General features: G+C 42.9%; 1 protein-coding gene and 1 pseudogene across 3 annotated transcripts in view; both read left to right on the top strand.

The window, feature by feature from the left end:
* The first annotated feature begins 373 nt into the window (after window positions 1-373).
* On the top strand, window positions 374-15,178 carry LOC121461619 (annotated as a pseudogene).
* Window positions 15,179-16,213: 1,035 nt separating this feature from the next.
* Drd3 (dopamine receptor D3) overlaps window positions 16,214-25,672 on the top strand; it is a 49,488-nt gene continuing 40,029 nt past the window's right edge. For all 3 annotated transcript variants that reach the window (XM_041673351.1, XM_041673350.1, XM_041673349.1), the window contains exon 1: window positions 16,214-16,483. In XM_041673351.1, coding sequence (XP_041529285.1) covers window positions 16,214-16,483 — 270 coding nt within the window. The remainder of the gene's footprint in view (window positions 16,484-25,672) is intronic.

The raw sequence follows: 25,672 nt of genomic DNA, 5'->3' as shown, positions 1-25,672 counted from the left end.
TTATAGTCACAATGGATCCCAATCTGAGACATAGAGTTTTCTTAGACAGCTCTGTCTTAGTTAGGGTTTCTATTGCTGTAAAGAGACACCATAACCACAGCAACTCTTATAAAGGAAAGCATATAATTGGGTATGGCTCACAGTCCAGAGGTTTAGTCTGGTGTGGGAGGTCCTTCTGTCTATGTGTTGCTTTTATTGGTTAATGAATAAAGAAACTGCCTTGGCCTGTTGATAGGGCAGAACTTAGATAGACAGGGAAAACTGGACTGAATGCTGGGAGAAAGAAGGCAGAGTCAGAGAGACACTATGGAGCTGCCAGAGGGGAAAGATGCGAGCTGCCAGATGGAACCTTGCTGAGGTTGAAGAGAGGAGCATGTGGAGGTGGAACCAGACTGCTCTGGAAGATTTCATCCTTCAAGGGCTCTTTGATGACTCCTTCAACCACCTTTGTCTTTTCCTCCTGATTATGCTGGTGTTCCTTACTGCAGTGAGTGGCAACAGCCTCACCATCCTCCTCATCTGTGCTGACCCCCGTCTTCACACACCAGTGTACTTCCTGCTCAGCCAGCTGTCCCTCATGGATCTGATGCATGTCTCTACAACCATTCCCAAGATGGCGATCAACTACCTGTCTGGCAAGAAGTCCATCTCTTTTGTGGGCTGTGCCACCCAGTACTTCGTGTACCTGTCTCTTGGTGGTGCATAGTATGTTCTCCTGGCTCTCATGTCTTATGACCCCTATGTTGCCATCTGTCACCCCTTAGGCTACACTGTGCTCATGAGCAGAAGAGTGGGAGTGACGATGGCTGTCATGTCATGGTTGAGTGCATCTATGAACTCCCCAATCCACACATCCCAATTATTGTACACAAATGTTTGTTTACATTTAAAGGGGGATATGCTATGGAGGTTTGCATTGGTATGGATCTTGGTTTATTGATACAAATTTAAGGTCAATATTGTTATATGTATATGTATTTCTGATCTTGATTAAGGTATTGTGTTTGTGAAGCTCACTTAAAAATGTAATGTATAATTAAGAAATATAGGTTAATAGATAATCATCTATAATAGTCAAGCTTGTAGTCATGTTAGTTAGGTTTTGTAGATATATTTTAGTTAGATAGGTATTCTTCAAATCTTTCAGAGACCCTCAGAATATGGCATTTAAAATGTTTTAAGAGTTTAGGACTTTTCATGACAGTGAGACACATCTGCTCCTGGCAGCACTAATCTACTTCAAGAGGATGATGGGCATTGAAGAGCCTCTTTATGGAGCTGGTTGACCATTTGGCAAGAAACTGCTCTTACTAGGACTGCTTGATAAACTTGATATATAGGACCCACAGAAAATGACTACTAAACTTGCCTAAAGCTGAAATGATCCTTTGGGGTTTCTGCTTCATGAAAGAATATGTTAGACATTCTGTAGGACACAGAAGAAAGTGACTGACAAATTGCCAATATAGGCAGAACTGTCTTTGAAATTTCCTGCTTCATGGAAAAGTCTACTGGATACTATGGGCCTGTAGACTGAAGATGGATGCCCCAATGGTACAGAAGAACCTTGGGTAAGTGTCCAGGCAGCAAGATGTCTCTGTCAATTTTAGAGTTTTGGAAGTTGCTTACAATGTACTTCCTGTTTACTTAGGCAATATTATATTCTTCTGGAGTCTTTGATTGAGTTGAAGAATGTATAGTTATAGTTATAGTTTTCCTTAGTTATAATAAAAGATAAAGTAGATACAAATATTGTAACTGTAATTCTTGCTTGATACCTGTTTTGTTATATGTAATTTACTATGTTAAAGTTCAAACCTTTCTTTTTTTTTTATTTAAACAGAAAAGGGGAAAGGGTGTGGGAGGTCCTCCTGTCTATGTGTTGCTTTTATTGGTTAACGAATAAAGAAACTGCCTTGGCCTGTTGATAGAGCAGAACTTAGGTAGGCAGGGAAAACTGGACTGAGTGTTGGAAGAAGGAAGGTGGAGTCGAAGAGACGCCATGGAGTCACTGGAGATACATGTGCTGAAACTTTGCTGGTAGGCCACAACCTTGTGGTGATGCACAGATTAAAGGAGATGGGCTAAATTCAGTTAGCCAACGCCAAGCAGTAATTTAATTAACACAGTTTCTGTGTGATTATTTTGGGTCTAAGCTAGCTAGGTGGCAGGGAAGAACAAGCAGCCTCCCTACAACATTAGTCCATTGTCATCACAGTAGTTAGCAGTGGAGGCAGACATGGTGCTGGAGAAGGACCCTAGGGGTCTACATTATGATTTGCAAGCAGCAGAAGCAACTGTGTGTCACGCAGCTTGAGCAAAGGAAACCTCAAAGCCAGCACAGTGACACACTTCCTCCAACAAGACCATACCTCTTAATAATGCCACTCCCTATGGGGACCATTTCCTTTAAACCATCACGGTTCCTATCTCAAGGCCTTATTGTAGAGGACAGGGCAGCTAAAGTTGGGGGGAAGTAATTGTAATACATGGATCACTACCTACTTTAAACAATTTGTCTTCTTAAAAACTTCTAAAGCCAGGCATGGTAGCACATGGGTAGTACAGGGTGTGGGAGGAATAGGCTGGAGTACTTTCTGGCCAGACCATGTCTCAGAAAGGCAAAATAAACCAAATCAAATAATATAGGATCCTCTGTTGATGTCACAGAAAGACAAAGAGGTAGTCCTTAGGTCTGTGCTCCTCTACTTAAAGTCACCGAGCTGATCAAATCAGGTTCGCACTGAGAAATGTTGCTCGTAATGAGATATAGATAGATGGTGCCCTGTGTTCATGTAGGATCCTCACACTGACCCTGCTTTAGTTGGTCTCTCTGGTGTCCTGGTGGGTGTGAGTTCTGCGTGGGTTTAAAGACCATGGGAAAATCATGTGGAATTCAGTGGTTGGTGCTCAAGGCAGTGCTGCTGGATTGAGACCCTGCAGGAGCATTTTAAAGACCCAAAGCGTATTTCATCCTAAGCCTTCCCCTCTTTCCTTTGAAACACCACCACTGCTTGTGCCCATTTAGCAGAAGCAGCCTGTGTCCTCACTCTGCTTTTGACCTCTCGACTTCCAAAGCGCCCATTTGCTGGTTCAGGAGAATGTTGTAGTCATGCTATTTTGAATGTTTCCTGGAAGAAAGATAAGAGAAATGAGCTTAGTTTTCCCTGATTTCTGCCCAGGCATATCTGTTCTGTGGGCGTTCTGGAGTTCTTCCCAGAAAGAAGATCTTAAAACCTTCGATGCCAATCATGAATAAGAGTTTTGTTTATTTTTTAAAAAAAAAGGAAATAAGTAAGTAAAGAAAAAGAAACCAGTTCAATGCAGTGATGTGAATGAGAAGTACCAAGTTGGTAAAGACAGACAATTGTTTTATCTTCACCTCTGCTGAAGACCTGAGAGAAAGAGCCACCTCATTCATTTCCTTCTCCCTAGAAATTCCTGCACCGATCCCTCCCATTCCCCAAGGTCACCTGGCTTGAGACGGAGCTGCTTGCCTGGGACTACAACCTTGGGTACATCAGGGAATTTCCCTGCCTTATGCATCTATATAGAAATAGAATGAGAATTTTTATCCCTTTTATCTTTCGTTCAACTTACCGAAGAGAATCACTATGAACATGCAGAGAAAATTCCCTTCAGTGAGGATATTCTGTGTTCTCAGTGAAGGTCTCAAATTGAGGCCTTTCCTTCTACGTTCATGGGGCAACACTATCATTAGGCAGAATATGTACAAATGTTAAAAATAAACACAGGTGGCTTAGTGACCTTTGGGGGAGGGCAAGCAGTGAGGCAGGGTTTTTCTAGGCTTGACTGTCCTGGAAGTCATTATGTAGCTCAAGCTGGCCCCAAACTTAGGCTATCCTCCTACCTCAGCTTCCTGAGGGTTAACACTACAGCTGTGAGCTGCCATGCCTGAATTACCTGTCTTGCTGCTGAGACAGGATAACCTGAATTAAATAAGGGAGAAAAGATTCACTTGGGCTCATGGTTCAGGGAACACAGTTCATTATTTTGGTTAGGCATGATGGTGGGAGCTGCCATGGGCTGGAGCAGCAGAATCCAGAATCAGCAGCCAGGAAGAAGAGGGGACTCTGAAGAACCGGGGATAAGCAAGAACTCATAAATCCTGTCCTTACCAACCTACAGCCCCTACCAATCTAAAGCCCCTACCAATCTAGTTCTTCTAACAAGGTCATACTCCTAAAAGACTCATAGTCTCCCAAAACAGTGCCACAAGCTGGGACCAGTATAGAAACACATGAGCCTATGAGGAAAGTTCACATCCAAACCATAAATGCAGGTTTATAGGTTGTGGAAAGCAAGCCTATAATGGTACAAACAAACAATATGAGATGCTGAATTCTTAAAATGTGTCTGCTTCACTCTGCTTGTGCACAACCCTGTTAAAACCCCAGTTCCACGCATCAGACAGGCCAACCTGGGCCTGCACCTGGCCTCCTGGTAGGAGAAGCTGAAGGTCCACCCTGCAGTTGAGAGTCACAGTCTCAAGGCAGTCGTAATCTAAGCATGTTACTTCAGTAATAGAATGAGCAGCCTTGCATACAGCAGCAGCTCTCTCTATAGAGCCTCTCGTATGTTCGCTGCAGTCACTACAGCAAAATCCTCAGACTAGATGGCTTAGACAGGAGCCATTTATTTTCTGACTGTTTGGAGGCTTGAAAGTCCAAAGCGGCATGCCATCGGGTTTGGGTCCTCCTGAGGCTCTTTTCCTTGGCTTCCAGACAGCTGCCATTCTTGTGTTTCATTCAGTCTTTCTTCTGTCCACCCTTGCTGTCTCTTCTTCTTCTCTTGAGGATACCAGTCCTACTGGGATAGAACTTACACTGAAGACCTAGTTTTAACTTAGTGAATGATTTGAAAATCTTAGGTATAAATCCAGCCACATTCCAAGGTCAGGGCTTTAAAACACCAATTAGCTTATAGCAGAATCTGCAAAAGTAAGTGGTGTGTGGAGGATGTGGACAGGAATATCGCTTAGGCAATGTTTTCTGTATAAGCCACCATTCAAAGATCCTATTGTCAATATTGTGTTTGCTACTTTTCTGTCGGTCTGATAAAACACCACAATGAAAAGCTACTTATGAGAGAATTTATTTATGGTCCCAAAGAGGTAAGAGTCCATGTGGCAGAGAAGAATAGCAGCAAGAGGCAGGCATAGCAGCAGGAGGAGGAAGCGGAGGAATTACATATCAATCACAAGCAGAAAGTAGACCTGGAACCCTGGTGGCTCCAGACAGCAATTTTACAGACATATTTACTCAGCAAATAGTATATGTTGTTGCCACTGAGAGAAAGGTAACTTTTTCCGAGAATGCTGCTAGTTATCTTTTTGTCTTAGTTAGGGTTACTATTGCTATGATGAAACACCATGACCAAAAGCAAGTTGGGAGGAAAGAGTTCATTTGGCTTACTCCTCCAGGAAGTCAGACAGGGCAGGTTACTAGCTTGCTCAGTCTGATTTTTTTTTAATTACCATTTTTTTAATTTATTTATTAAAGATTTCTGCCTCCTCCCTGCCACTGCCTCCCATTTCCTTCCCCCTCCCCAGGTCAAGTCCCCCTCCCTCATCAGCCCAAAGAGCAATCAGGGTTCCCTGCCCTGTGGGAAGTCCAAGGACCACCCACCTCCATACAGGTGTAGTAAGATGAGCATCCAAACTGCCTAGGCTCCCACAAAGCCAGTACGTGCAGTAGGATCAAAAACCCATTGCCATTGTTCTAGAGTTCTCAGTAGTCCTCATTGTCCGCTATGTTCAGCGAGTCTGGTTTTATCCCATGATTTTTCAGACCCAGTTCTAGAGAAGCTAAATAAGAAGGTGAACCCAAAGAAAAACATATAGGCATCCTCCTGAATATTAACCTTCATCAGGCGGTGAAAGGAGACAGAGACCCACATTGGAGCACTGGACTGAAATCTCAAGGTCCAAATCAGTCTGATTTTTTATAAAACCCAGGACTACCAGCTAGGGATGGCACCACCCACAATGGACTGGACTCTACCACATCAACCACTAGTTAAGAGAAAGCTCTGCAGGCTTGCCTACTGATCAATCTTACAGAAGTATTTTCTTTACTGAGGTTCCCTCCTCTCTGATGACTATAGCTTGTGCCAAGCTGAAATAAAACTATCCAGTACGGCAAGTGACACGAAGTCTCAAAGTCTGTCATCAGGAACATAATTCCTCCATCAAGGCCATACCTTCTAAGCCTCCCCCAAACATCACCACCAACTGGAGACCAAGTGCTCAAATATCCAAGCCTATGGGTGACGTTTCTCTTTCAAAACAGCACAGTCATTATTACAGCCATTATAGCTACTTTTTTCCCCCTGAAATATTGTCACTTACCTCAGAAAACTAAATTTTCCATCTGAAGGAAAAGTATACCATAGTAGTTTAGAGAATTAAGCTGTCTAAATCCAGATCCCAGCTCTATTTGTTAGCTGAGTGACCTTCATCAATCATATTAATTTTTGTGTGCCTCGATTTTTTTTTCAGTCACAGTAAGGAAGGAAAAGGTAATATCTACTATGTAAGGTTGCTGAAAGGATTAAAAGAAGCAATGACTTAAAATGACCAGCTAATAGTACATGCTCAATAAATGATGGTTACTGCCATTAATGCTGTTTAGATTTGCTGTGACTCCATCTCTCTCAGCCAGTAGAGGTCTCCGTCATATCCAGTGGGGATTCATTTGAGAGTAAGCACTCAGTGCAGATTCCAAAGCACAGTGGCAGAGAAACTAATAAAAGAATCCCAGCCCTGTCTGAAGGTAGAAGAGACCTGAAATTAGAGAATAGGAAGTAGCTAGGTTCCCATAACAAAGAGTTACTTGAACAGATGAACATGAGTGAAGATGGTCTAAGTGTCCACTGACACTGACCTTAATTGCATCTCAATTAGCTCGCAAATCTAGAGTTTGAAAATTAATGGTAAGAAAATAGGATGGAAAAAACATATGCCATGGACAAGCAGAAAGAACAAATTGACAAGTGTTTGTAAACTTCTGTGGAAACAAGAAACCCTGCTAAATAAACATTTAATATTGCTCATAATATTAGTGGGTTTCTTCTTCATCGTGAGCTATAACCATGCCTTAGAGTTGCTCCTACTGCAGTGTATTTCCTCTAACCTCCTGTACCCAGACCGGCACACACCTCCAGATTTAATGATTCTGCCAGTTGTGTGTTAAATTGTACTGATTTCCATTAACTGCTTGTGGTATCCATTTGTTGATTGGCTCCGTCTGAACCCTATCTTCACACCCACCAAAAGCTGGAAAGACAATTGAAGCGAGGACGGTGAGCGTTAGTCAAGAGAAATCAAACGTAAAGGTAACGGGAGTGGTAACGCTGGGATTAAAAAGAGCACTGAGGGAAAAAATGCAAGCGTACTAAAAAGTACAGTACTGAAGCAGGTAGAGAGAGCCACGGAGGGAAGAGAGGCAAGCAGGAGAGAAATCCAGCTTGCGGCTCTTCCCTCTCTCTCAGCACCAAGGACAGAGCTCTGAGCTCCTAACCCAAACAACGTTCAGTGGGGTCCCTCCCAGATCCTCTAGAGAACACTGGTGCCTTGGGAAGGCACCTATGAAACCTGCCGTGAGGTCTGATAGGAACGCTGCAAGAGTTGTTCACAAGTAATTTCCACCTCAGAGGCAAAACCAGGTGGTTTTCTTTCTGTATGAAAACGACTCCATAGTTTCTGTGTCCCGGGAAAGGCAAAGTTTGCTTTGCTTCAGCATTGTCTGCTGTCAGTAAATGGCTTCAGGAACTGAGGTGTTAAACTCCACAGTCTCCAGACACCAGAAGAAATTTTCAGGGTAAGTGAATTTTTCTTTTCATTTCTAATTTAGTGGAAGATTATTTTATTAGCTTGGAATTTTTGGTTCTCTAAGAATATGCTTTAAATCTCCGAGCTACTCTAGGTTTAAAACATGAAACCCCAAGGAAGCGTGTTCATTTCATTAAGTGGTTGGAGCTTTTTTGTTTTACCCCACCCCCACAACTGTGTCCTGATGGCTCTAGAATCTATATCAAGGCATCCATAAAAGACGAAAAATAAAAACCTGTCATTATTCCTAGGAGTTGCAGGGAAGTTGACTGTCTTCCTTTTAAGGGATTTTTTACTTGTCAGAGTCTGGTATTTTAAACTCCCCAGTTAGGCACCCTGAATGCAGGGCCCAGGGTTTAGAGAGACACTGTTTTCAATCTATTTAAAGTCAAGCTGCTTCCAAGTCAGAATGCAATTATCCCAACAGATATGTAGTGCTTGAAAGCATGACTGTGTTTTCGCCAATGACGGTGTATGACTTTGAGGGCTTGTGGTGTAACTGTGGGACTTCCATTGCTTACCGTGGCTTATTGGGGCCACAGAGTTCATACGATTACTGCACTTACTGCATCTACTTCAATATAATGCCGTATCAACGCGTGCACAAACAATCATGTAGCAATAGCAAGTGGAACTCTGATTCTAAACAGGCTCTGCACACCCATTTGCACTTTGCAGGTTAAGCCCTTTGTTTACTGACACTACAAGGTCAGCAAACTGTCTACCCTTGGGTATGTATGAGAGACAGCTGTTGGGTCTGGCCTTGGGACCTTGCAGAGTTCAAAAGAAGGACAGGCGATGTGAGATTTTCCTGCTCAGACACTTGTTTATGCATACTTGAATGTTTTCAAAGATCTGCGTGGCTAATAATGGACAAGGGTGACAAGTAAAGAAAACACTGATAATATCCTAGCAGAAGGCTCCTTATAATTGAATAATCAATATGTCAAATATCAGCCAGAATCTACCCAGTATTAGATTTGATTTCTAATGCACTGAAGTTTACTATCAATTAATACTCACTTATTAGCTACTTGGTCTACTGTATTTCCCCATTTTATCTCTGGTTAGAATGACAACAAGATTTGTTTTGGAAGACTGTCAGGGAAAGTAAGCATGCTTTATAGGTCAGGTTCAATAAGGAAAAAAAAAAGAACTGCATTATGCTAGCTAATGGATCTCAGTAAAACCAACTATGGCCTGTCCTCTGCATATGTACCAGTAGGGTAAATATATCCAAATCTATAAATACACTATATACTTCAAGGCACTTGTGAATTTTCATTACAAAATGAATTAGACAGCAATTTGCAAGAATAAAGCGCCATAGAAATGCTAAAGACTATCTCTAATAACGATGACAATATACCTCCCACCGGCTCTGTGAGCAGTGCACACCTGCACTGACTTTGAAAAGCTGGGTAACGACATGTGCAGAAGCTCCTCTGAACAAGCAAGATCTTCACATTATTTCCCACTCCAGGTTTGTCTGCTTCACCTCCATCATGGAGGATTCGGAACAGAAGTTCTGGACTCGGGTCTTGGGTTAAATCAACTCCACCATTCACTGGTTTAGGTCTCAGCTAGAAATGAATCGCTATGTGAGGCGTTCTCTTCATCTTCTAGAATGGGGATGAGAATAACACTGACTTTATTCTTCATATTGTCAGAGAACTTCAGTATGATAAAGCTTATAAATGTTAGCTGTTAGAATTAATCGTTTTAGCGGGCAATTGGAAAGTCTGAGTTGAAGCAAAGACTGGAAAAACTGGACACTGGAGATCAACGTGTTTGTTAGTAAAAAGATGATAGAGGTCAGGGACCTGGACCATGAAGGAAAATATGTCATGGAAGCCTCTAGTTCATTCTGGCTTGGAGAAACCCCACCTCAACCTAGGAATGACTTCCAGCATCAATATGTACCATATAGACAATAGTCAGTTGTGAGTTTTCAACTTGAGAAGCCCTGTCAAAGGGTGGCGCACACCATACACTGTGCAATTGTTTGCCGGAGAAGGAACACAAACAAGAACTCATTTTCTCCTGGTTTGGGAGGGATGCCCCTCTTCTGTGTGTATAGCCTTGTGGCCTGTCCTGGGTGTGTGCGTTCTGAAGGTTTTGCTCCATAGTCATTCTGCCCCATTGCCATGGGTGTGTGGTGAGAGAGAGTCACACCAGAGGGGATGTGACAGAGGAGAGACTCATTCTGTGGAGACCAGAGAGTCGCACTATATGAGCTTGAGAAAGTTGCTGACCCTCTCTGTGTCTCTGTTTCAATACTTAAAAGGAAGAGGTCCATGTCTTCCCTGAGGAGACACTGTAAACAGTAACGGATGTCGCCTGGGAAGTATTAGTGTCTGCCTGGCACAAGAAATACCCCAGAAGTGCTGGAGTTTGGAACGAGGCTAAATAAATACTCAAGGGGTCTGGGTTTTATTATATTTGTGGTTTTATTACTTCAATCTCTTTAAGGAGAAAAAACAAATAGTTAAGTCATGTAGGTCCCGTTTTTAAAGCGTTTCTTTTATTTTTGTGATTATAATATAAATGCATCATTTCCCACTACCTTTTACTCCCTCTGGCCCCTCCCACTTCTCTTTCCCTCTCCAAACTTCCCAGCCTCTCTTTTCACTGATTATTGTTCTATGCATCTATGTACATGTATTTACATCTACACGTCTCTCCATAACCTGCTCAGTCTGTATCATGTTTCTCGCATGTGCGATTTCAGGACTGACCATTTGGTATTGGATAACCAATTGGCATGCTCTTTCTTCCCTGGGGAAGACTATTTCTCCAGCTCTCAGCATTTCTTAGTGGCCTCTAGGTCTTTGTGTATGGTTGAGGCCTCGTGGTCTTTCCTTCATCCACTTCAGCATATCTAGTATTGTCCTCACGCTGCTCGTGTTGAATAGTTCTCTTAGTGACACTCTGTGGCCTGAATGTCCAGGTGCCCAGAGGATCCGAATATCAGCAAAGCAGGATGTGTCCCAGATAACAAGAGCTTGCCCATTCTGTCTTTCTGGCTTTTCAACTATGTCACACAGGCATCCTCAAAAGGCTAGGACACACCAAAAAGATCAGAATGAACCAACACTTTATATGAAATTTAATCTTCTTAAAATTTAAAAGCAAGGTTGTATGTAGTATGTCTTAAGAGATCGGAGCTAGCCATATTCTTTTGGCCTTTGACTACCCCACCCTGCCCCATGATATCTGCAATATATGAGCACATATGTGTGCCATGCGGCCCAGAAATCAGAAGATGTCAGATGTCCTAGTCTGTCACACTCTGCCTCATTCCCTTGAGTCTCTCGATGAATCCGGAGCCACATAGGCTGACAGCCACCAAACCCTAGCCTTCTGCCTTATCCAGTCACACATATGACTTCATCCAGTGATGCCCAGCTTTTTACCTGGGTATTAGAGATTCAGACTGAGATCCTCACACTTGCCCAGCAAATGCTCTTCCCAACGGAGCCAACTCCTTAGCCTCCTTTCTTTACTTTCTCGCCTTCCATACACACTCTTAACTCCTAACATTCTCTGTTGCCAGTAGTCTCCTAACCACCAAGTCCATCAGATGATTGGCAGCCGTAACTGATTTCTCACACCTTCCCATTAACAATAAAAGCTATGCTAGGTCATCCACTGGAGCAACGCTTCTCCAGTGGGAGAGAAATTTTGCCCCCTCCCCAACTTGAGATTGAGCAGTGTCCAGGTTTTGGTTATTACAACTAGAAGCTAGAGCAGGGACACTGTTAAACATCAACAATGCATAAGACATCCTGCAAAACAAAGAATTCTTGGCCCCGTTGTTCATAGTGTGGAGGCTTTAAGCATATAATTGCATTTGGTCTTCACAATAACCCTATGAAGTGGGCATGATTTATCCTCTGTCTGATGATGAAACAACTGGCCTATCATTATGAATTATTTGGAGAGTGATTATTAAGTTAATAAATTCTTCAGACTCCCAGTTTCATCCTGAGACTAGTTCTCTATCCGTTAGCACATCTATCAGAAGGCTAAAGAGGGAGAAAAACAACCCAGCTCAGAGTTACAAAAAAAAAAAAAATCTCATTTAAGAAGAAAAAAAAATTCAAGGAGAAAATAATTAGCCAAGAGGCAGGGAGCACTGCGGCATATCTCCATCATCTCTGATTCCTTTTATCTCTCACACCCAGAATTCTGGAACCACCACGGTCTACCCACCTGCTACAAAGAGGAATCTAAGACCGGGAACCATACCATGTGAAAGCGCACACCAGAAACCCAAGTGGCTGTGCTTCCAACCTAAGGGCCAGAACGGATTTGGGGCAGTGAGCGCTGCCTGTCTTACAAGGAGCCCCTGACATCCCCTGTTCCGTTAGGTCGCTGCCAACCCTCTGGGCGGAGCACAAAGCCTGGCAAGAATCCCATGGCTTTATGCTTTTTCCTTCTTATTTGACAGATGAGATGAGGCTAGGGTTTGATTAAGCAGCTGCAGACTCCAGAAAGGGAGGAGATGCTGGTCCCTGCCTTGAAGGTGGCCCAGCTGTGAAAGGAAAGGTATTGTGGGCCTGAGCCTGCCTCCAAGGGGGGGAATATCCTTGAACAATCAGAAAGTGCTGTGTTTTTCCAAAAGCTCTTGGCAACCGCCATGCTGTCTCCAGGGTAGCGGCTGCCCTTCTCCTAATAATGAGGAAATTACAATTATTACCAAGAATTATTATTATGTGTTAAAAAATATATTGACTGCAAACAATGTGCTGTGATAAAGAACATTTTTAAGTAATTTCCTGAATGTGTTCCAAGTTGGTCACCCTTTTCTAACACTGGTTCATTTTAATACTTGCTTCAGACAGAAGTGTTTCAAAATGGGGTGTAAAATGATAGCCATGATTAAGTCAACCATTTAATTCTAGGAGAGCTCTAGGTGGCAAGATTGAGAATAAACCCTGACCACCGTCAGATTCTGCTCTCACTAAACTCTTACCTCTCAATACCATCACCACATGGGGATTTAAGACTTCAACAGACAGGTTTTGGGGACACACAAACATTCAGACTGTGGCAGAAGGCCAGCATGGCCATAGAGATTTTATGTGTTAAATGTTAAGTAGGAAACACTTTTACCTGGGCACATGTTGACAGTAGTTTCTGTCCTGCCTGGTCCAGCAGCTATTTAGTCCAAAAGAAACACACAGAGGCCTACATTAATTATAAACTGGCTGTCCTATTAGCTCAGGCTTCTTATTAACTCTTACATCTTAAATTAACCCATAATTCTTGTCTGTGTTAGCTATGTGGCTTGGTACCTTTTATCAGTGAAGCATTCTCATCTTGCATCCTGTGTTTGGGTGAAAATTGCAGACTGAGCCTTTCTTTCTTCCCAGAATTCTCCTATTCTGGTTGCCCCACCTATATTTCCTACCTGGTCACCCCACCTATACTTCCTGCCTGGCTACTGGCCAATCAGCATTTTATTAAACCAATACAAGTAACAAATCCATTGTCAAGTGACAAGACCATTGCACCACAGCAGGCACAGGCTCCAGGTCTTTTTAGCATGTGGCTCTGAAGCACTGATACCCTCTGCACACAGGCCTTTTCTTCAGGAGTGAGGGTTTTCATGTCCCATGAACACATGAAAATCTGGCTTTTGGAGCCCAGAGTCCTTTCTATATGTATGGTCCCTACAAACCGGCATCATGGGTGAAGCTAATGGACTCAGGTGTCTTTGCCGCTCTGAAGCCAAACCTCCTTAGTTTTCTTTTTTAAAACAGAGTCTCATTATTTAACTCCAGCTGCCCTGGAACTTTATATATAGACCAAGCTGCTTTGGAACTCACAGAGATCCACCTGCTTCTGCCTCCCAAGTGCTGAGATTAAAGGCTTATACCACTACTGGCTCAACCCTGCATGATTTGAGGGTTTATTTTCCCCAGTAGGATGGTAATAAGACAGTCACTATGACTTCCAAATGCTAAAAGGCAAAACTGAAAGAATTAGAAGACCATAGTAAGCATAGGACTCATGATACGTTACTCGGGTCTTTGTGGTTGATCTCCCTGTTTATAAAGCAAGGACATCAAGCTGGGTTAAAAAAGATTGGAAGTTACTCATTATTGAACCATGGATTTTGGTGGGTCCTAGGGGACTTTATAGAGATTAAACATTTTCAAATGGTAATGTTTTAAAATTAGGAACTTTCAAATAAAATTCTACAGGTGGAATTCCCATGAATACAAAAACCACTGTACTAAACTCAAATACTCAACATTTTCTCCTATAATCTAGTCTCTAAAACCCATTACTCCCTATGTAAAATATGAGAGAGAATGGGCTATTTAAGAAATTTATAAGAGGCTAACAGAGATGGGGGAGCTAAATTGGATTGGAGGAAGAAAACCGGGAAAGTGAGGCCTATAGAGATGACTTGGTGGCTAAGAGAACCTTCTGTATAAGCATTAGGACCTGAGTTCAGATTCTAGTACCCACAGAAGACGCTGGATGTGGCCATGTATGCTGTGAGGGGCAGAGACGAAAGGATCTCTGAGTTTCTGGCTCCATGCCTAGCTCCAGGCACAGAGAGAGAGAAACCCTGTCTCAAAGGAATAAGGTGAAGAGAGACAGAACAGAGGTTCAGCATCATCCTCTGGCCTCCACATGCACACATAATGCATGCACTCACACATACACAGGTTCAAACATCACACACACCGAGACATATACACACTACACTATACTCACCTACACACACACACACACACACACACACACACAAATATGTTTTTATTAAAAATTTGAAAAAGAAGGAAACTAAGATGAACAGGCTGATAAGAAAAAAAAAACCAACACAGTACTTGCACAGTATTTGAAGTATAGAGCATGATTTCCAAAGTCTTAACCCACAAAACACTGTTTTTATAAGCCAGCCATGGTGACTCATGTCTGTGATCTCAGCATTTGGGAGTCTGAAGCAGTAGGATCACCTTGAGTTTGAAGCTGGCCTAGACCACATCCTGTGCCAAGCCGTTCAGGCTACAGGTGGATCCCTTCCTCAAAAAACAGAAACAAAACAGTTCTGTTCTTTCTTTGTGGGGCTGAAGTCAAAGAGCTGTGTCGTGTGTACACTGCCCCTTAGCTATCATCCCATCTTGAGAATTATTTCCACCAATGCTTGGAGTGAAAATCTTAGGAAACAGGCTCGGGCTCTATCATTCCTCCGTTTTATAGAGGAGAAAACCGGAGCTCAGAGAGGATAGCACGCCTGTGGTCCCAGAGTTAGGAGATGACCAGGAGAATTCTCACACGGCAGCAGCTGCATTCCACACAGAGTAAAGCATGATTCTTTCTGTCCCCACACAAGCCCTCAGAGCGCATATCCCTCCACTTCACAGCTGCCTCCTTAGACTCCAGCTGTACTGGCCTTCCTGCCACTCACCCCACACCCCGCCTCCTAGAGGCACCCCGCTCCTTCTACTTGGACCACACTCTACCAGGTATCTGTGTTGGTTGGTTCTCTGCCTCTCTCACCTTTGACTTAATTACTAATATATCTACGAAGGCTTCCTAATGATACCAGTTAGAAATTGTTTTTCAGATGCTCATCCACACACACTATCCTCAACCACTCCCCAGTGACCATTTCTGATTTACTTTTCTCCAAAATGCATGTCATCATTGAACAGGAGTTATCTTGATGACCATATCCCCCATAGACACTTCATAAGGGAGGGACTGCTTATCTATGTTTTATTTCTATCTCTAGTTCTTGTTGTAATAGGAGCAGCGGGGCTGTGTCCCCGGCACCCCGGCCGCCTGACTAGCTTATGCCCCAAAATAACAACACACAAATTGTATTTATTTAAACACTGCTTGGCCCATTATATCTATCCTCTTCTAGACTAACTCTTGCACCTGGACTAGCCCATTTCTAATAATCTGTGTAGCATCAGTCTTACCAGGAAATATTCTAGCCTACGTCCATCCTGGGTCGGAGCTTCATGGCGTGTGCCTCAGAGAGCAGAGCTCTCTGCCCGGGAGAGGGAAGCATGGCATCTCTCTGAGCTCACTTCCTCTTCCTCCCAGCATTCTGTTCTGTTTACTCCTCCCACCTATGTTTTAACCTATCAGGGCCAAGCAGTTTCTTTATTGCTTAACCAATGAAATCAACAGATTGATGTATGACACTCCCACATCAAGTTTTTACATACTGCCTGATGCTATATAGAAAATGACTCATAAATATTTGCAGACTCAAATTTTAAACTGCATTTACATGTCATATCCCAGCCTCAACGAGTTTGATTTGACCCACATTGTTTTTGGTCTTTTCCTAGGGACATTCTGGAGTCACATTCCTCTATCTGGGCTATGGCACCTCTGAGCCAGATAAGCACCCACATCAACTCCACCTGTGGGGCAGAGAACTCCACAGGGGTCAGCCGGGCCCGCCCGCATGCCTACTATGCTCTGTCCTACTGTGCACTCATCCTAGCCATCATCTTCGGCAATGCCCTGGTGTGCGCGGCTGTGCTGAGGGAGCGCGCCCTACAGACCACCACCAACTACCTGGTGGTGAGCCTGGCTGTTGCAGACCTGCTGGTGGCCACGCTGGTGATGCCGTGGGTGGTGTACCTGGAGGTAGGTGGGCTCACGGGCCATGCTGCTCCAGAGTGGGTAAAGATCAGGACACCCCTTGGAGTGCTCAGGCAATGAAGGAGGGAGGGAGAATTTCTGGCATTCTCCCTTCAGTGAGGGAGCTGACGCTTGAGGAGATGCATGAGAACCAGAGTCCTGGGAACAATGCTCTGCCTGTGACTGGGCTTGAGAGATGGGGCTGTTCCTAAAAAAACTCTCTGTGCCAACCATGTGTTATCGGTGGAGTGTGTTCTGATGAGCATCTTCACCCAGATTCAATGCATCTGTGATGCGGATATAGGACAAGGGGGGGAAATTTTTCTAATGAACGAGAAGAACGTTAGAATGGTCAATAATAGACCAGTTCTCTTTTTCTCTTTTCCTCCCTTCCTTCCTTCCTTCCTTCCTTCCTTCCTTCCCTCCTGTTTCAGCTGCCCTTCAGCTTGGCTCTTTCCTCCTGGCACTGGCTTTCCATAGATTCTGCTACCCAAGGCTCAGGTTAAACCTTCAAATATAAATTTTCTATGCCTCCATTAATAGTACAAAGCCCTTGCCACTCCAATAATGCAGCAGACTCTAGAGAATAATCTTTGGGGGAACATTTCTTAAATTTGGAAGTATTTTCATTTAAAGGTGTAAAATAGAGTCAGAAGGTGATCAAGACAAAACATCCATTTGCTAACAAGGAAATCAGGGTGCCTACATCTGTTCAAGGAACACATCCCCTTACCAGGAAAACATGCAATTATTAAAGAGATGTTTTAAACGCCTTAATATGCTATTAATATTTCTCCTCTGCACTGAATGTCACTCTAAAGAGATATCCAATGAAGGATCAAAATGATGCTATGATTAAGAGAAATTAAGATTCATCAAATTAATATTTCAGTTAATATTAATAGGGAAGGTGACAGTTAATTAAGTATGACATATCACGGGAGAGTAAAAGCCTTGAACACAGACTGCCTATGCTAGTACCCGCACTAAAGAGTGACTGGGTACTAAAATTAGAGTTACGAGTGCAACCAGGGGGCACACGGGAAAATAAAGAGTAGGTATAGGAAGAACAGGGAAGGGAGAAAAACAAGCAGGCTGATTGAGAGAGTTCTAGAGGGGGAAATATGTATTTCTTCCTCCCAGTTAGGATAATCTTGATGGGGAGAGATCTTATAATTATCTTGACTTTTCTGTCAACCCAATTACGCCAAGTCATTCTTCGCGTTGAGGCAGTATCTTGCCCTTCTGGAATCATGCTTCTTACTGTAAAGGGAATGAACCATTTATTATCTGATAGTCAATGATAATGAAAGAGGAGTTCAAATCATGTGCTATTTCTATCCAAAACTGAGACTCTTCACATAGCGCAATCCAATGCTTCCTGGTAGCAGCTGTGCTCTGCTGATCACCCCAGTTCAGGGACTCCTTGACTCTCCCACGAGATGATTGCCAGGAAGAAATGGAGGCTCCCATAAACATTTCCGTTTATCTACAGCAAAATGAGGCATTTGATGTCTGTAATAAAGTGATGTTGAGGGTCGGGTGGTGGTGGCACACATCTTTAATCCCAGCACTCAGGAGGCAGAGGCAGAGGTGAGTTTGAGGCCAGCCAGGGTAGGTACCAAAGCTGCACAGAGAAACCCTGTCTCAAAATAAATAAAGTGATGTTGACCAAAGAGAAGGACTCTCAGGCTAGCTGTTTGTGATTGCTTCCGGAAGTCTGGTTGGATTAAAGTAGAACATTTCCATGCATGCTTGTTTAGAAAATGGACATTGTGACTTTTCTGCACTGGAAGGCCATGGCAATCCCCTCTAACCACAGCTGTCAATATTAGTGTTGTCCCTAATCTATGTTTGAACATTAAAAAAAAAAAAACAACAACAACTAGGACTTAAGAAAAACATGAGAAACCTGACCAAAGGCCCTAACAGACTCTCTGGAGTGGCGTCTATGGGTTGTCCCCGTGAAAAGGAACTTGAATAGAGCTCTTAGCCGTCCTCCTTCCCAAAAAACCAATGAGAACAAAAAGCACCAGAAGACTGTACAGGGCAGTTTTCAGAAACCCAGCACAGAGTCGATGAAATCAGCACTTGTCTAAACCCACGGCGGAGCCGAGGCATGACCCGCTGGGAAATGGGTTGGTTCTGGAAGCCAGTTTCTGCTCTTAACCAGCTTGCTCAAAGCTCTAGTGACTAGAGTCTGACCAATGCAATTCAATATCTCAGAGAATTTCTCTAATAGTCAAGGGTCTATCTTGCTGAAGCCCAGGGTGAGACTTAAATCAAACTTTAGCCAGTTATGATATGATTGTGTCCCAGGAAAAGCCAACTGCATGCTTATTAATGAGTCCTGAAGATGACACACTTTGAGTGCTGGTCTAGTGATTTCATTCACACCTAAGAGCAAAGGGTGTGGTGTGGACCAAAGATACTGCTGTTGGTCTAAGGGCCAATTGATTTGAGAGCCCTCGGAAGACAGGACACACATAAGAAGAAAACTTACCTGAGAGCCAGGAGCCTCACAAAGTCTGTAGTCTACTTGAAATAGTCATCTTTCCTGAAGAAAACTTGGCCAACTTTCTCATAGTAACATGTGAGTTAGTGGAGATGCCTGTGTTGTTGATATCAGAAAGCTTGACTTGCTGTGACTTAAACAAAAGGGGTTAATTTTGTCACATGCCAGAATTCTGGAGGAAGCTGGCTGTTGGTGTTATTAGCTGCCCTGTGGTGTCATCAAGGTCCATGCCCTTTGATCTGCCCTCTTGGCTGTGTTGGCAAGCTACCCAGTTCTTCATACTATGACAGAGCAGCTGGCAAAGCCTCAAGCATCATGTCAGTGACCCAACACAAGAAGGATGGGGATGCGGTGGGGGCGGGGGAGAGGTGGGGAGGAAGTTGTTCTGAAACAGCTCATTTTGAATTATCTCCTCAAGGCGTTTCAGTCTAACTGGCTAGAACTGAGTCATGCACTAGACAATGCCAGAAAAGAAAAAGTTAAAATGTAAGTTTTGTTTTTAAAAAGAAAGCACAGAGGGTGACAAATTGCTAGGAAGAGGGCAATAAATTACCATCCAACACTGCCTCTGTGGGAGTTCACCGGAAAGAGTGTCATCCCAACGCAGGGTCGCTTTATGAGGGAGACTCAGAAGAGGGCATCTGAAGACATGAACTTGCATGATTTAGATGGGGATAGCGACACTTTATGCTGGGCTGACGTTAGCCTCAACCGTCACCACCAAAGAGGGTACCTTGGTAGCTAAAGAGCATGATCTACAAGTACATGCATCCAGAAATGTTTAGTTGTGAGTCAAAGAAAACTCAACTACACTCAGCTTAAATTATAAGCGCAATGAATTGGTTCCCATCTTAAAGAGTCCTGTGGCCGCATGGGCTGCAGACGTACTATCAAGGGTTCCAACTCCATCTCTCTGCCATTCTTTCTGCTCCACCTTCTTCCAGTTAGATCACATGCACAGGCAAAGTGACAAGTATAAGCCTCACACGTGCACACCGTACCATCCACACAAGGAGGACATCCATTCCCCCAGAAATTCTGGAAGTATCAAGAGGCATTCAGTTGGACTGGCTTACAACACAGGATTCCCCCCAAACTGATCACCAGTCAGTACTGATTTAGCATAGTTTAAAACTGTGCCTCTTCCAAGGAACACATTAGTAGCTCAGGCTTCTCGTGGGTTTCCAGTGGAATCCAGGGATGGCTGAAAAGAAAGACTGGTCAATGTGAAGCACCGTCAAGCTGTCATAATTGCCCTCCTCCTCACTAAGACACACAGGCCTGTGCCCTCGGGAGATGCATGACAGGAAACTCACAGGGGCCAGGTACAGCACTACCTCAGGGTTCTCTGTCCTCTGTCTGTGAAGATATTCAGGACAAAAAAAGGATGTGGGTGACCTTACAAATTGGATTTCAGAGGGTCCCTGACTTAGCTGTTTCTTTAATTCAGTTTTCCTTGTTTTCTGGGACAGTCTTTTCAGTGAAGTGCTGTGGCGCTCTATCTCAGATTAGCTCTCCAGTTTCTAATTTCCTGCTTTTCGGCACTGCAGTCTTCAAGCACAGACATCCTCCTTAGTTCTACTTGGTTAAGCGCCTTTTGTGCTACTCAATGCAGTTATGGAAGGACGGAGAGGGAAAGGAAGAATGCAGGAGGATATTTGAAGTAACAAACGCTCCCACGACCAATGGTATGACATAATTTTTTCATCTTTAAGATGGCGTGAAAGCAATGCACAGTCAATAGAAACACACTTCAGATTTTTGGATTCCGATCTTCTCCCAAGCGAGCTGTACATAGCATAATATCCCCAAGTGTGCAGAGAAACATCAGGGATGACAGTTCCCATTCAGTTCCATGACCCCAAAGGGAACCATTGCTGCACTGGTCGTGTGCTGCTGAGTTGTGCTTAGCGTTTTCAACTTACAACACTTTCTGTAGGTTTGCTGAGAATTAAATCTCATTTTGGACCATCCCTCTGAGGAGTTATAGATAGTTAATTGTTACAGTGGGTGAGACCTTTTCTTCAGTGGCATAGTCATTGGGAAAGTGTCCATGGCCCCATAAATAACCCTTTATCCATAATCTCACAAGCAAATTTCATAACACTCATTGAGTCATAGAGAGAGAGACAGAGACATACCCAGCATGAAAGAAATATAGACAAGCAAAATAGAACAGGGTAGGTTCAGGCAGGCACAGACAATAATGAAAATTGAATTAAAGAAACAGCTAAGCCAGGGACCCTCTGAAATACAACTTGTAAGGTCACCCACATCCTTTTTTTGTGCCAAATATCTCTACAAGGCCACAACAAGGGGGTAGGGGGAAGTAGCCTGAAGAGATGAGAGGATAATGACAGAAAAGAACAGGAATATGTAGGAAAGGAAAAGTCAAGTCTTTGGACCTTAAACTAAAGCTTTCAAAGAAGTGTTGAACCTTAGTTAAAAAACAGGTGATAACAATTTTATTAATACCTCACACTGGAAAACAAAAATAGGGGATTCTCATGACCCCTGGATTTGGTAAAAGTTATAGAATATTAGAGCTGAAAGAGCTTGGAGATAACCATCCTCTCTGATGTGTGATGGAAACCCAAGAAATTCCTGGCCATATCTGAGTGACAGACAGGCCTTGGAGCCTGTGTTCTGAGCTGAGGTTTAGCTCCAAGTTAAACCTTTGTTGCAGACATAGCTTCATGTCAATGAAATTCACTGTTGGGTTGAATTCAGCTCGGCCATGCAAGACTTTCCAGGAGGTCTCCTCAAATCTCCAGTCACTGTGATAAACCTCTGCCCCCAGTTCCCCTAACCCCAAGTGACCTGTGCAACACCTGTCATCTTCCCAAGCAATATCTGAGGAGTAATTGTTAATCTCCCGCATTACAGATGGGGAAAGTATATTCAGAGATGACAAAAGTCCTCATTTATAACCTTATTTTGCCCCCCACAGCAAATCCACTTTTTAAAAAAGTGAGACTGAAAAAATGGCACAGAGATTAACACCACATAACACTGCTGCTCTTCCAGAGGACCTGAGTGTGGTTCCCAGGATCAATATTTGGGAGGCTCACAGCCACCAGTAACTCCAGGTCAAAGAGATCCGATGCCCTCTTTCTGACCCCTGCAGGAAAGGGCTCATACTAAGGTGCATGCACGCACGCAGGCATGCACACTTTATTTTTTAAAGATTATAAATATGACAGTAGAAAGAAGTGAAAAGAATACATAGAGCAGTAATTTTCTTTTGCTTTCTGGCTATTTCTCCCAAACAATTAAAAACCTATCCCTCTAGACCCACTGACTTACATTTCTCTGTATCCCAAAAGAAATTTAAATATAAGCATCAGTGGATTTGTTTGCAATCTGGCCAAACCCCTGGCAAAAAGAACCTCATTTCTTTCCAGTGTCTGTGATAGTCTTGCAACTTGTACAGATCCATGAGACAAAAAACCCAGAAGGTACAGATGTAGCAGTGAGACAAGTTAACTGGGCCTTTCCTGATAGCGGGGGACTGAGTCCCAGACTGCCTGCACTCTCCATGTGAGAATCTGCTGTATAGAGTATGTATCTGCTATGTTATTGCAACCCTCTCCCCTTCGCTTACTCTGCCTATCCCTCATTCTTCAAGGAGCTGAGATGCCATAGCATTATATTATTATTATTATTATTATTAATTATTATTATTATTGACTGTACAGATATCCAAATATTTCTTGAAGTACCCCCCCCCCATGCTTGGAAGACCTATAATGAGCGCAATGCTTGCAGAAGCCGAGCTAGTATCAAGTACCCTCCATATAGCCCTTCACCACCTCTTGGCTTTAGTTCTTTTGGAAAAGCTGGTTTATGTGGTCTCTTCATTGCCCAGACTGGTTTTGTTTCTGGTCTTGTGCAATTTTAATCCTGGCAATTTCTTCCTGGTCTGCACAGTTCTGGAAAACATCACAGCTTAAAGGTCCCTTCTCCAGGATGAGAGTCATTTCCGGACTAGCCAGGAATGAATCTGTATCAGAAACTCAGAGAAGATGTGGCAGGCAGCAGCCAGTGTCAAAGGCCCTTTTCTTGACCAAACTCAAGCCCCTGAGAGCTCAGGAAGGAAGGGTTTTTAGAGCAAGGTTGCTTGCAGTGTTTTCTTAAAATCTGAAAATTTGAGTCTAGAGTGGAAAGAATCCTTATTCATTGTACACTCTGCAGAGCCATCTGCAAGCCCATTTAAGTCTCTCCTTTGACAGATTGTGGGGTGGAAGTATTTTCTTGTCTGTTTCTTTGAAGGTCAGATGTAAGCTTGGCCTCCTGTGGTGCCTGACCAACACACCAGCATTGTACTAAAGAAAGGTGAGCTTACACCCAGTGTAGTGGCATATGCCTTTAATCCCAGCACTTGGGAAGCAGAGGAAGGCAGATCTATAAGTTTGAGTCCAGACAGTGAGTTCCAGGATAGTCAGGGCTACAGAAAGAAATCCTGTCTCAAAAAAAGAAAGAAGGAAGGAAAGAAAGAAAGAAAGAAAGAGCTTTTGACTCTCCTTTTGTAGAGAAATATCAACAGACACAGCTTTGAAAGAGAATTACAAACCACAACAGACCAAGGCTTAATGATTTATAGAATACCCTACATCTATTTTGTGTGTGTGCGCACACATGCATGTATTTTCCTTAAACGGCCTGCATTTAATCTTTTAGCCTGTTAGAGAGGCACAGCTTGGAATGGAAAGTGCTTGGGTACGTGTGTTCAAAATGATGGTCAAAATGACATCAGTGAATATCAATCAGGCTTTGGTGGGCAGCCTTTGGGATTTCAAGATTCTTGTGTTTGGGATTTCAAGATTCTTGTGTCCTGGAACAAGGAATTGGACACAAATACAGACTAGTTGCAGATGCAGGGATGGGAGGGAGGAAGCAGACCAGAGTTCAGAAGGTTAGAAACTCATTGACAATATTGTATGAGAGACTGTACCAAAGGTTGGGACTTTGACAGATGGTTTGCATATCGAGGACTTTCTCGAATATTCGTACAGCAGAAGCTTTCTCTCATGGGTTCTATCTGTAACACGCTGGCTTTGAGGTTGGTTTCTAGTTCTCCTTTCTTCATATGTTAATTCATAATTCATGTGCAAAGCCCTTCTGACCCCATTCTCCACCTGCTCTGCCTCAACCGTGTAACTAGCCAGGAACACAAACATGCATAAAACCATAAAGGGTGTCGTTATTTACAATTAACAATTTCAGCTCTGAAATTGGAGAGATGACTCAGTGGTTAAGAGCACTCACTGCTCTTTTGAAGGCCCTGAGTTCAATTCCCAGCACCCACATGGCAGTTGACAACTGTCGGATGCCTTCTTCTGGTGTTTAGATGGACAAAACAAAGTACCCATATACATAAAATACATGAATAAATAAAATTTAAAAAACAATTTCAGCTCTGATGACATCAGCTTAATAAGTCATTTTTAGGATTAACATTCTAGAAAAAATGGATTCTGGAGGATCATAGACTTAAAAGGAAATAAATACCATATTTACACAGAATTTCTTGCTTTTGAAGCAAATCAGACTCTTTACAAATTTTACAGGCATCTTACATGTTTTGGAAAAGGTTGTCAGTGACTACAAATAGACGTTTTATCTTGTGCACACGAGCACCTCACGTACATGGCAGCCGTGTTTATCCGGAACTGTAAAGCAGTCATTTTAAAAGGTCCCAGCTGAAGCAAAAGTTAAGCGAGTGCTGATTCTCTTTAAAATCCGGCACAACAAACGGGGAACACAGAACATCAAATCTGTGCTTTTCAACATCCCTTTTGGAAAACACAGTAAACATAAGATATTCTAGAGAAATTTCTTTGTTTCGGATATAAAGGACTAGAAAATTTTGTAAAGAACCAATCTGATATTGCTAACCAAGTTACACACAGCTTCTTATAGTATCCTTGAAAAGCTTCTCACAACTGTGAAAAACCGTATTACTCATCTAGGTTGCTGTGTATTTATGCAGTTCTTAGCTTTTCATTAGACAGTAATATTTCAGAAATCAGAAAGCATGTGAGTGCCATTGGCATCCTTTAAGTCACATGACTTCTTAAGATATTTATCTTTGGATGAGGAAAAAAATATATATAAAATGGGCCTTTTTTCTGGTGTTGTGGATTGAACCCTGAACCCCTGAATCCTAGGGAAGAGTTGAAGAAGTCTGATATTGTCTCAAACACACTTAATTGTGAAGTACTTTTAATGTTAGTTCATGTCTAGAGTTCATGTGTTGTTGACAGAGGTTTCTGTCCTGCCCAGTCCTGCGGACATTCAGTCCCAAAGAAACATTGGGACTATATTAATTATAAGCTGGTTGGCCTAGTAGCTCAGGTTTCTTATTAACTCTTATAACTTGTATTAATCCATAATTCTGTTTTAGCCACATGGCTTGGTACCTTTTATCAGAGAGACCTTCTCATCTGGCATCATCTGGGTAACAACTGTAGACTGAACCTTTCCTTTTCCCAGAATTCTCCTGTTCTTGTCACCCTGCCTCCTATATTTCCTGCCTGGCTACTGGCCAATTAGCATTTTATTAAAATAATACAAGTGACAGGATACAAGACCATTGTCCCACGGCACTTTCCCTCCACACTTTTTTTCAAAACAGGAACTTTGAATCTAATCTCCTTTGTTTAGCTTTCTTCCTGACC

Source organism: Microtus oregoni, unplaced genomic scaffold (genome assembly GCF_018167655.1).
Source record: "Microtus oregoni isolate MIOR12 unplaced genomic scaffold, Mior012 000023F_ref0000262, whole genome shotgun sequence".
NCBI lineage: Eukaryota > Metazoa > Chordata > Mammalia > Rodentia > Cricetidae > Microtus > Microtus oregoni.
The sequence above is the reverse complement of the archived record's forward strand: the minus strand, read 5'-3'. Positions and strand labels throughout refer to the sequence as shown.